Below are 13697 nucleotides of genomic sequence, written 5' to 3'. Positions count from 1 at the left end.
TGTTTGAGCTAGCAAGCCACATAACATTAATGGGAAATGTCTTAGGGTTTACTTCTCAAATAATACCTCTAAAAGCTTTCTTGCCGATATTTTGGTTGAATATATAACTGATAAGTTCACATAAGACAACACATGAATCGTTTTGGGGGTAAACTTTAAATTTGTAAAAATGCTCCTCTAGTAGTGGTATCAATGGGATAAATTCAGCTTTCCACTAATTATTTCCGAACTTTGATATTTTGGTGTTTTTATTGACGGGCTACAAAATGCCTGCTCGCTTTAATTGGACAGAGTGGAATAACCTTCAAGCCTTAGATGACCCTACTAGGGATGACGAATATTTTCAGAGCGGTTATTACGTAACCGATATCAAAAAATCACAAATACAAGTGATCAATACTTTTCAAAGAGGGTTGTGATTCAAATCCTTGATACGATCTTACTGATGATATTTCGATTACAGGTTTTGGATCACGATAGAAAGTAACAATCGATACGATATCACTGAAATTTGCCGAAGCGGTGACTTCACTGGAAAGTAACAATCGATACGATCTGTCCAATGGAAGCTCTCGAAAGTAATCTGTGATTGGATTGAAAAGTGAACGGACCGGTTATTGGAATTATCGTATCGTATCGTATCATTGAATTACATATCACCGAAATTTATCGGAGCGATGATTTCACTGGAAAGTGCTCCACTTTACGGGAGTGACCGATATTCGTATTTGATGATGCACTATTCCATACAGATCATTTTTAATTGCTCGTGACATGATTGACTTTAATTACATGTACACTGTTTACTGCTGGCGCCATCTATTGGTAGAATATAGGACTAAAGTAAACATTTTAAAGAAATGACATATATTGTTAACTCATCTTTTCCAGAAAATGGTTCACTCTAATAAATAAATTAAATAAATAGTTTTGAGAAAAAAAATTAAAATTTAAGAAGTAAGCTGAAACAGATAAATTAATTCAATCACACGTTAATTAAATTAGCAAATTAAGTATTAATTACAATTAATAAATTTAATATTAAGTAATAATTTTTAATTAATAATATGATTGAAATAGCAGATATTTGGAACGCATATTTAAAAATAACAATAGCAATATTATTTGTTATTCAAAAAATCGTGGATTATGCATCTCTAGACCCTACCAGGAATACGTATCTCTTGGCGTCCTTCACCTATTCCGCGGAGGAACATATCTATCCGCCATGATGAGGCAATCTAGAAGGACTTTAGAAGGGACCTTGAACGAATATTGGGGAGTAAAATGAAACGTCATTTTTTTATGGAATCATCCTTGCTATTTTTGAATCAATGTCGGATTAGTTCTACTCAGTGTTTATTATGTAGCCCCTCTTTTCACAACTGGTCAATTAAGCTAATCATTGCAACATATTTTGAACTTAATCTACATATTAAGATTTATTTTAAATTATTTTTTTTTAATTTAGTAACTTTGTGGAAATGCATTTTTGTTTTGTTTATTATTGTTCAATGGCTATGTAGCAAGTACGCCTATATTCAATTTTATTTAAGCAGGGGCTCGATGTCAATAATACTGTAATAACAAGATAAAAATACTAAAACAGATAGGAACCTGAGCAGTGAGACTTGACAGAATGCTAATATTTCATAATTCATAGTTTTTTTAAAAAAAATTCATTTATTTGACAATTAGGCTAATAACATTTATTAATCGACCTACCTGCTTCCCCTCCACCAAACCAGCGTCATTAGATAGATCCTTAGTTCACAAATCTGTTTCTGTTTTGAATCACAGTTTTCCCCGAAATCTTTTTTAACAAAATAAGTAAAGGTTAAACTTCAGATTATGACTAATGGAGATCCCGGTCCAAGAAACAGGAAAGTCCGGGCATCTCCCTCCTTTACTAACTCCATTAAAAGAACAAGTTTGTTGTATCTTTTGGTCACTTCAAGAAGACTTATCCTTTTCCCCTACATAATAATGTAATATAAATTGTAAAACAAAACAGTGAGTATCAATTTAATATATTTAAACAAAAGTATACAATAAAATAATTGATATCTTAAATTCAATCATATTTATATAGCATATTTCTGATAAAGTAAAATTAACATTTTTGATCAATACGATAGAAATTATATTACATTTTAGTGGGGATATAAAAGTTCTTTTAAGTACAATTTAAAGGATACTTTTAAAATGACAAAAAAAGAAAAAAAAAGTGAATGCGGAAAAACGAAAGAAAAAATTACATATAAACATATATTGAAATACTTGAAAAGAATAAAATATTACTTTTCTTGCCTTCAACTGGAATAACATATCCATAAATTTTTCATAATTTAACACCTGCGATACGTCATTTTCAATAAATAAAAATGATCGCTTATTTAAGAGTGGTTGATTCATACTATTACCAAATAATTCTTGATGCGTTTTTGAACAGAAAACGTATCTTTCTACTTGAACTACAAATCATCTCGCATTTCCACCAGATTTCAATTTGAAAGAAACTAAACAAAACGTAACTGAAGAATTTCATTTTGATTATTTTTAACTGCTGTTTGTATTTGCTGCGTCCCCCCCCTTCTTCTTTCTTTCTGATTTAGAAAATATATTGCGATGTTATTCTTGCTCATTTAAGTGACTCAACATTATTAAAAACGGATACTTCCGTTTTTAATAATGTTGAACGATAATGAAAATGAAGGCGTTGATTATATTGATGATGTGACTGTAGAAAAACCGAACTACGAACAATAGAAATAAACGATCACAGTAAATGATTCTAGGTCTCGAGGCAAGCGTCACTTAACATCATATATATTTTTAGCTGTTTGAAAAGCATTCTTGCCTTTGCGGATGTAAAAGAAAAAGCATTAAATACCGAAAATGTACTTTTTATTCTCCAATCGATGTTGATGGTGAAAAGACAAACACTGATGAAAGTACCACCTTTAAGAAAACCGCTAAAGGTTGATAACAGTGATTCAGCGTTTTCACAATAATTAGCACAAGCTATCAGAATCTGGCAGAAATTTTCTGAATCACACCAGGATTCTCTCACGCACTGAAGTAGGAAAAATTCAAGAACTATAAAATTACACATTTTAAACATAAAAATAAAATGACAAATTTAAATTAATTTTCACTAATCAAGACTTGCAGTTCTAAGTTGGCTTCATTGCAAGCATCCATACTGTTAGCCACTATACGGCTGCTACTAAATGCTAGTCTTGCAAACTATTATCACAAAAAAACTAATATCATTTCACAAACACATCCACATTTTAGCTGAAACAAAATTTATTTAATAAATGTTAATTTTAAAAGAATTTTTAACTTATTGCTTACTTATTTAACCTAAAACTATTTGTTTCTACGCTACATTGAAAATCTTTATTCTTTGCCCTTCCAATTAATTCATTCGTAGATATCTGCACTTTGAAATCGCCTCTCCAATTTTCACCCCCTTTTTGAATTTTAAATCATTTAATTCATCTGCGATAATTTCCTTTTCTTATATTTTTTCATCATTTTGAAATTGTAATGTTTATAGTTCATACTTCCTGCATATTTAGATCAGACAATTTTTTTGACAAATAATTCAATTACTTTTGCTATTTGAAAATTTGAATCATCATATTTTTTAAAATTTATTTAAAACCAAACGTTTTGCAACATGTTTCTTCAAGGTTTTCAGCCTCTATATTTATATTTATAGAAAATCTCTTTTCACATTCTGTCTGGTCATGAACTAGTTTCCACAAAATCTTAATTACTTGACACAGATAAGACTTATCTTTTTAGCCATTTTGAAAAAAAAAATCAATTCGATTCTTGGATGTTTCAAAATTGTAAAGTTCTACTGATTGGTAAGTCGTATCATTTAAAAACTTATTAAATATTATTAAAATACAGCCACATTTCTTTTTTTTTTGGGGGGGGGGACTGACTACCGATTTACAAGAATAGAAATCTTTGTCATCTAATTAAAGCAAGAACGGGCTTAATTCGGTCTCTCTCCTCGGATCGAAACAATTCATTCTCCTTGCAAACGCACAGTCGAGAAAAGACTTATCCGAAATTCTACGAATTAAGGTATATTTTAAGTCCTGATATTCATGTTTCAAATCAACACAACTGAAATCGATGCTTCATATAAATATAGATAGCTAAAACTATTTCTAGGGCGATGAGAAACTTATAGGAAACCCAATAAATTTTGCTCATTTTTCAAGGACGGACACACACACACACACACACACACACAAAAAAAAAAAAAAAAAGAACAATTACTTTCCCTCGGTTTTGTGAACAGCAAAATAAAATTCAAAGACCATGGGAATCCTATCACCCAATAATATGAATGGGAATTGAAAAACTAAATTACTGAATTATGTTTTCATCAAGGAGCATTCGCAGCACCAACTCTTCCACAATAATTCATTTTGGAACATTTATTTGTGTCATTTGTAACCCCATGTTTTGAAGTGCACACTACTCTAATTTGGCCATTTTTTAACCAATTTTGCCCCCCTTCACTCGGCATAGTTCTGAAGACAGATACTTTACGGATGCAGAAAGTCTAAGTTATTCCAATTTACAAATTATATAAGAAATTTACCCAAGGAAAAAATTAAGGCAACCTTAAAGGAATAATTTTCATTATAATGAAGACATACAATTTCGCAGCATGTAAACTACAATGTTAAAAAAGATATTCAGCTATACTTGATAATTACAGCGCAGTTAAGTAACGAAAACACTCATGATTAAGCTTAGTCCAAAGCAATACCCAAACCCCTTTTTACTGAGGTAGAGGTAAAACAGATTTTTACCTCTATGCTATTTTGCAATTGAGAAAAAAAAATTCAACAGTGTTAATTTTTTTTGAAAAAATAAGAATAACTTTAATATAAAACATACATTACATAAATAAATAAGCTTTCTGTCAATAATATTATACATTTCACAACAAAGATTAGGATAGTTAAAGTGCAATTTGCAAATATAGAATTTTTTAATAAAGCAGAAAGGAAAAACCGTCTTAAAGCAAAACATTAAAACAAATAATTTAATTTTATTTATAGTTACAATAAATAGTCAGGAAATTCATATATAATCAAACAAGTACTTAGTTTGTTCGAATTTCATAAATAAGGCGCTATTCAAGTACAATCTGTAACCTTAGCAGGTTCATCACAGTTAGTTTATAGCAGTTTGAAATCTGCATATATTATATTATCAAGTGCATTGCATAGCTATTAATTGCATAGATAATAATTGCATAGACATTATTGCATAGATATTCGAATTATATATTTCTCACATACCTATTTTACACAAGAAATTCTTTGTTGGTCATCTAACCAGATATTTGTAAAGATTTCAGAGCTTACAGAAAAAGTGCAAAAATCTTTAGATGAAGCACTTTTAATTCTCATGCTAAGAGAACATCTGAAATTCAAATTTCTATCGTCTAAAATCAGTTAAATAGTTATATACACCATAAGAAAAATGTCTTAACAAGTTAACAATAAAAATGTTAATATAACATTTAAATATTATGAACATCATCCAATTTTTAAAAGTTTTGTACAAATATGGAAATGTTTGTAAGTCTATTTCAGACCTACCAATTCAAAATTCTACACAAAATTTGTATTGCAGTAGAATTTCACACAGACGAATTAAAAAAAAGTCAACATGTTCTATAAGCATTTTTACAATGGAAAATAATTCAATTTCGAAAAAAGAGTTCTTCATATTAAAATTCAAAAAGTTTAGTTTCATTAGTATTTTAGTTATTTTACAAAAATTAATATTTATCATCAAATAAGTAGTCATAACACTCCAGTATCTGACAATAAACATGAAAAAGATACACAAATTTGAATTAGGAATGATGCAATTTCATGTTTTATTATTACAAATAGCAAATATATTAATTTACTAAAAAACGAAATATGAAGAACGCTGTTTCAAGGAATTCATTCAACAAATGCACACAATTGTTTAAATATTTGGCTACAGGTCTTTCAGAATAAATTTAATGCTTAGTAATTTAAAAAATTTTCTTTATAAGAATTGGAAGTATCTAGAATTCAGAGTAGTAACTTTAAATACGGTCTGTCCAATTAATGACTAGATTCTGGTTAAACAAATTCATTATGTACACACAAACCTCTATGTAAGATCTTACCTGAAGGCCTAAAAAGGATATTATACCAAGCCATCAATTTTAAATTCTATGATACTGACATGAATTTCAACAATAACTTTAAACATCTTAAAGTAAATAAAAATTAATAATTCTGCAACAATCTTTTCAGATTATGTAAGTTCAACAAAAACTCCTAACATGCTTTGAATTTTTTAATATCGAATTTTAGAAGACAAATGTAGTTTTGTTGTAGTTCAACTAAGTAACTATAGTTCCATTGATATCTTTCAAACTCTAGTTCTTTAGTGCACATCAGATATAATTATTAAATATTTATATAGTAATATACAAAACTAAAGAATTTTCTAATGAGCTAATTTGAGGGTTCTGTACTTCACTATTCTCCGATTTAATCTTGGATATGCTATCTCATTTGCGAACATTACTTTAAAAATAAAATCGAAATTCTACTATGTTCTATTAGTTTTACAAAAAAGATAATTTTAATTCACGAGATATTTTCAGTTTATCTATATAATGTATTTGACATTCCTAGTATGAAATCCCAACATGATCATTCTTGCTTTCTTTTTTTATTTATCAATAATATGTTTGACTACAATAACATTCTAAAATTCTATTTCAATTCACAACGTTTAGAATCAACAGCTTAATTGAGAATGCGTTCGCTAAATTTAATAATGTAGATAAATTCTCATTTTATAAGTAGTATTCAATAAGTTTTTTTTGAAAAACTCGATATATTTAATATGTCCTTTGGTGTTGCAAGTTTTTTAAAAGCAATAAAATGAAATATTTCCACGTTTAAATTTCAATTGTGTTTTCTCAATGCTTTTAAAAATTAATATATTTAACATTTATCTTTAATGTTATATCTTATATGTTTTTAAGGTTCACTTCATCTAGTTTTTATTTATTTATTTATTTGTTGTTCTTAAGATGTATTCTGTAGTGTGCATTTTCTATTAAAATAAATAAATGATACATATAAATAAAGAAAATTATACAAAATTAAGAATAATTATTATACAAACATATAATAATGAATTTTTTTTTCATAAAACACAAACACACAGAGTTGTTTCTTTTAATTATTTTAGCACCACCTATAAATTCGTTGAAATTTATAACTTCTCAGATGGATGAATAAAGTCCAAAATAAATATTAAATGTGCAGAATGAAATAGGATCGTTTACACGATTTTCAGAAACTATTACAGAAAATCCATTGAAATGGTCCTACTTATTAACTATAAGCACTCAGAATTATCAAAATAATTTTACAAAAAAGTTTTCTATTTATATTTTGATTTCATATTGCCTTGATAAAACATACTTAAACATGATTTAAATTGAAATTTTTTATAAAACTATTTTTAAAATGCGGCGACCTCTCGAACAGATGATCTTAAGAAGAGGTTTGATTACACTTAGTTTTTAAAACGTCTTTGCACTTTCAAACAATTCTAAAAACTCTAACTCAAGAAGTTAGAGTTTCAGTTAAGGAGATATCAAGAGTATTAAAAAAATGCGAATAAATTAGTACTATATGTATCACATGGTTTAATATCTAAGTATAATAAGGCACTGAATGGGTTATCTTTGGCTTAGTTTTAAAGTCACAATTTCCATTGCTGGGAGTTGAATATGTGCATCCCTGGAAAATTTATTGCCAGTATACATTAAAGAAAGTGACACTTCTTCAACAGTATTTCCAAACAAATTAGGAAACATATTTGACACGGAAACCTGAAAAGAAAATGAACAAAACTGTCAATCTTCAGCAAGAACAATTTTACATTAAAAAAAAATAGAGAGAAATTATCAAATTCTGAGTAAAAAGGTTCTACAAAATACTTACAAAAATACTTAAAACAGCAAATATTTTAATGAAATCTAAGCAAAACGTCAAAAATATAAATATTTTTGAAGAAATAAAAGTGATTAGTGTTAGAGATTTAAAGCATTTAATATAAAATTTCAGATTTCAAAAGGATAACAAATAAGAATATATTATATTGTTATCCTTTATCATTTAAAGTAGTAAAAAGTTTATCATTTTAAGTAAATTATGAACTTTTAAAAATATACAGATCACCAACTATAAGATACCTATATACAAAGCATTTCAAGTCTTATAATTTTAGCAATTTTCTTCGAACTGTTAAATAGTCATTTTAACTAACTTCTATAGAATTTAAAAGCAGGAAAAATCAAGTGATTTGTAAAAATACGAGTTAAAAATCCTGACAGCTACTTATTTTGATGGCCAAAAACATTTTTTTAAAAATGCATTTCCTTATTAGCATTTAGGGTAGCAACAATGAAACATTGTAATAAAAAAGACAATGTACTTAGAGCAAAAGTGTATGCATAATTAAGGACATTACATTTAAAGATGTCTTCATTTTATTTGCGAAATATAAACCTTTCATAACATTAAGCACTTTTAATTACTTTTGAGCAGAAAAAAGATGAAAATAATTACTTCAAAAACAATAATGCTGATGTCTTATATACACTCAAAATAGAATAATCAGAAAAATTTGACTAAATTTTATAGCTGAAATTTTTTTTACACGAAAAAGGAAAGAATAAAATAAAAATGATAATTAAATGCTTCATTAAGGCCCAAAGAACCATTGGGCACATCACTTTCAAAAAAGTTATTCCTTCCTTTTTGTTAAATCTGGATAATCTTATGCAATTTAACGTAAAAATATTTTTAAACCACTCCCTACAATCACAATTAGGTAATGGAAAAAAACCTTAATTTAACTCGAAAGAGCTTCTTGTAAAGTGAAGTAACTAAAAGACCTGTTCCTTGGCCGAAAAAATAGTCAGCGAGCATGTTGAAATGATACATAAATAAGGAACAACAGAACAGATATAAGCAGCCTTCTCTATTATAGAAATAAAACTTTCTAACAATTCCCTCCATTTTTTAAAAAAATTTCTTTTTTGAATAATTTTACCTTTATATTCAAATGATTTTGTATTGTGTAAAATTAAAATGTTTTCTATGGTTTTAATTTCTTTTCTTTGCTTATAATAAATAGATTAAGACAATTATTCTTATGAGTGAAAAATATATTTTGCCGTGTTTTTTAAAACTAGATTAACTCAGAATGAAGCAAATTAAATAAGTATTCAAGCTTGTTCATTTAGAAAACCTAGAAAATCAAATATCGAATGCAAACATTTTAGTTCTTAGAAATTAGAAGGCAATATTTTAAATATTTCTTGCAGTATTGCTTTTTATAGATTTGACAAATCACTATTGTATACAAGACATACCGTCCAAACTTTGTATAGAAAGATTCCTCGCTGGGAGTACACAAAAAATGTCCTAAGAATTGTACTTTTATAACTCATAATTTTTCGAGAAAAATGTCATATCTGGTGAACGAAAAAAATTTATTGGAAATATGAGCCTCGATATTTGTATATTTTGCTCAAAATTTCCATGCTGAAAATCGAGGAATCATGCGCGTGGAATGATTATGTCGCCATTTCAATCGTATTTAAAAGGTTACATCTTATATCTACCTGTATTCTTCGCATGGCGATAATGTATTGCGAAATGTACTTTATCTTCGGTCAATATAATGTTAGTACCTTAAGAACCACTCAGAAGTATGCCGGTCGCTATTCACTGCGCCGTTCTCCTGAAGCCAAAATCATCCGCAGATTGAATGACTGATTGAGAAAACTGGAAGCGTCGATAAGACACACAATTTCCACAATAAGGGTGAAAGAACACGCAAGGAGCTTCAGATAGCACAGAACGATGCAATACTGCGGCTGGAGAAAGAAATCCCCGATATGAGCACACACACACTCGTCAGGGAACTGAATACGAGTAACAGTACAAGTTCACTGGCTATTACTAGCCGAAGGACATATAACCATGCAAAACACACACCTAAATGGCTTTCAACGATGCATTAACTTTTGTAAACGATTAAGGCAACAACGTGAAGTCAATACTGTTTTCATTGCACATATCTCGCGGACGGATGAAGTATGCTTCACACGTGGAATCACGTCAATCACAATAGACATATAGGGTCCATAAGATTTCAATCCTTATGCACTCTGCTCGGAAAGACACGAGACCCGTTGGTTTGTAAATGTGCAGGGCAGTACACTAAGCACTTATTTCACCGTGATGTATTAATAGATTTCCTGGATGGCATACCCTTAGCGACAATATATGACCTATGGATCCAGCATGATGGAACTCTGCTGTATTTCAGCTCTCTTGCATGTGATTTGATTGGCTGGATATAGATGTGCCTGGACTGGACAAGGAGATCTGACACTTTCAACATTTTTCTCTCCATAGGCCATCTAAAGGAATTCCCGTTCGGGAATTGTAACAGCAGAAAGCGACTTCTTAGCTGTTCGTCTTCATGCAGCATGTATTTTTGTGGATATAACGTTGTTACAACGTGAGCTGTCAGATATTTCTCGACACTTGCATGTACGCCTCGATATGTCCGGTGGATATTTTGCATATTTTTACATCCTCATATGTAAACATATGCAACTACCGATATTAACCAAACGATACCAATAGCATTTATTTTCATACACTGGACATGATGTAATATTTCTCTTCGAAAATAAAGGATCGTAGAAGTACAGTTCTTCGGGCAATTTTTATGTACTCGAAACACGGAATCTGGCTGTGTAGAATTTACGCAGTCTTAATGGGGCACCTAGTACATATGTATATGAAATATTTGAAACTTCTCCTATTTTAATTATTTCCTAAATAAGCAAAAACGATATTCAAATAAAAGTATTCATATACAAATAGCCAGTTAAATTGATAAAACCACATACCATAGATAAATATACAAAGATTATATGCACATATACAGAAAGATCGGTAAACTCCTTTAAAGCCCTTTAAATTCAAAACAGTGTCTCATATAACTAGGGAAGTAACGTGTACTTATAAAAAAGTGACTATACTGCATTTATTGAAACAAATTACAGCGCACCTAGCCGCTAAATTAGGAAGTCGCAAAAAATAACTAAAACAAAAGAGATCGACCAAAAAATCTAATAAGAAAAATATACGCTATAACATAATAAAAGCACAGGAATAAGTTTCATGGAGTTATCAATAAAACTGGCGGCGATATTTGGGTTAAAATTATGAACTTTCCATGACTTGAAAAAGGATTCATCAAAAATTGAGAAATGTATTCTCTGGTATTAACAAACAATTTTTCCGGATTAAGCAACAGCTAAATGAAATCTAAACAATGAAGAAATAATAATAATAATAAAAAAAAATCTGATAAACGCACTCGAAAGGGAGGGGGAGAGAATCTGAGGATACATTTTCAATTTTAGACAAATTTAATAATTAGTTCAATAATTCTAATCGCAAATAACTCTGCCAATTGCACAGATAACTATGAACTTTTTCTTGCGTTTTCATTATGGTATAGCGTACATTTTTGTAAATGGAAATTTCGGCCGATATCCTTTTTTTTTTAGTTATTGTTTGCAACTTCCTCATTTCGTCGCTAAAGGCACAGTAATCTATCCCACTAAATCTAGCAGTCACTCTACTATAGGTAGACAATACTTTGCTGACTATACAAAAAAGACGGCGTTAGTAGGAAGGCAATTAACCCCCTCGTCGGTAGTCGCTCCTCCCCATCAGCTAGAGATTGAGAATTTCATCGGCAGAAGCCTTTCCTGTTTCGGAGCAGATGTGATGAGCTGGGCATTAACGAATATGATAATTTATAAACCATCTTAATATAATGTTAACATTTGAAATATCCAAGTAACAATTTAAAACGGCCGAATCAATTTTACAAAATAGTCAACAGAGTGTAAGTCATTAAGATGTAGCCTTTTGCTGATAATTTTTGACTGGTGGATTCAGAAATGAACGCGATGGATGTCGACGTTAAGCAGACAAATTTCAAATATCGTTTATTCCAATAATTTGCACTACCTTTGACAGACTGATCGACGAGATGACAAATGAACAAGATGTCGCATGATTCAAACACCATTCAGTTTATCAATTGCAATATATTTGGCAGAATAACCGACTAGGTGGCAAGTGAATAGCATGTTGCATTTTTGCCAGCTTCGTCTTTCTGCTAAGATATCATTATGATATATGAAAAAATTTCATCACTATTTTGATCACCTATCGACGGAATTATTAGGAAAATCGAAGCATTTACATCATTCGTAGTTAAGCTTTGTTTTCCCTGGTTAAGAATTCACTAAATAGTTCAGATAACAATCATCACTTTGTTAATTTAATTGTTACTTCCGCAACAATGAATTAGTAAGTTTTTCTAATCCATTATGTTTATTTTGTTATGCTAATTCTCTGTTTAAAATCTGGTTAATGGTTAAAATAAGTTTAATAAAACATAGGCAACTATTGTCGACATTCTTTTGTAATATGCGGGCAAAGAGTCACATTACTGTGGTAAAATTATGTAAATTCATTATAAATAAATGAAGTAAACAGTGTAATTGTAAATTAAGTTTATTTAACAATAAAATATCTGTTTTGGGCAATCTAATTTATGAGGCTATAATTATTTCATTAGTGAAATATTACCGACTGCAATTGATGACAAAAGATAAGTATATGTGATATAGTAGCTTTTAAGCTCTACAGCAGCATATCCAAGAATGCATTAAGCTTGTTATACAAATTAGTAACCCCAAATTTACAGTTTCCACATTCAGTACTATAAAAATACAATCGGGAAGGTTATCTCCCCCCCCTTCTTTCAATTACTCTTCAGGACAAGAATTATATAATTCCAAGTTCTTCTAAATTTTTAATAAATTTTGAATAAAGGCGTCTTAATAAAATGATTAAAATAGATATGCATATATAACACATTAAGAAAAAACAATACATGCAACTGAAGAAAAAACACTGCGTGTGTGTATGTGTGGAGATGTTAATTTACAATAGCTGAGAGGGAAAAACATACTTAACGATAAGAATACGCCTTTCAAATTGCAATTCAAGATTTAACTGCTTTTGAATAAAATGCATTGGTTTTTAAGTTTATATCTATATATATAACAATTTTGCAGATGCGTGGTCAAAAAGAAGCAAGTTTTGGAATAAGTTTTTTCAATTTATTTTCAGCACAAAGAGCCATCAATTGTACACAGGGACAAAGGCAGAACGTGTTCATTCGTCCCAGAACACAAGAGTAAAAAGACAAATTTTCCCTTCAGTGATTTTACTATAAGATTATGATACGGATTTCTTTGAGATCTGTCATCTTAGGAAAGGAAATCATAGGTATCTTTGAAAGAATGCCGTACACGTTAAGGATTGTTATCCTTATCCTTTTGCTCATGGCATGGGAAACTAAGAAGTCAGCAATTTTGTAGAGTGTGTTAGAAATAATGAAATAAAAAAAAATATGGGGGGAGGGGTTGAATTAGGAAATAAGAGAACATTTAAGAATGAGGTAACATGGGCTAA

General features: G+C 29.7%; 1 protein-coding gene across 1 annotated transcript in view; it reads right to left on the bottom strand.

The window, feature by feature from the left end:
• Positions 1-4945: 4945 nt before the first annotated feature.
• LOC129958148 (alpha-mannosidase 2x-like) overlaps positions 4946-13697 on the bottom strand; it is a 52465-nt gene continuing 43713 nt past the window's right edge. The window contains exon 22 of the mRNA XM_056070372.1: positions 4946-7942. Coding sequence (XP_055926347.1) covers positions 7790-7942 — 153 coding nt within the window. The 3' untranslated portion in view covers positions 4946-7789. The remainder of the gene's footprint in view (positions 7943-13697) is intronic.

Source organism: Argiope bruennichi, chromosome X1 (assembly GCF_947563725.1).
Source record: "Argiope bruennichi chromosome X1, qqArgBrue1.1, whole genome shotgun sequence".
NCBI classification, from domain to species: Eukaryota; Metazoa; Arthropoda; class Arachnida; order Araneae; family Araneidae; genus Argiope; species Argiope bruennichi.
The sequence above is the reverse complement of the archived record's forward strand: the minus strand, read 5'-3'. Positions and strand labels throughout refer to the sequence as shown.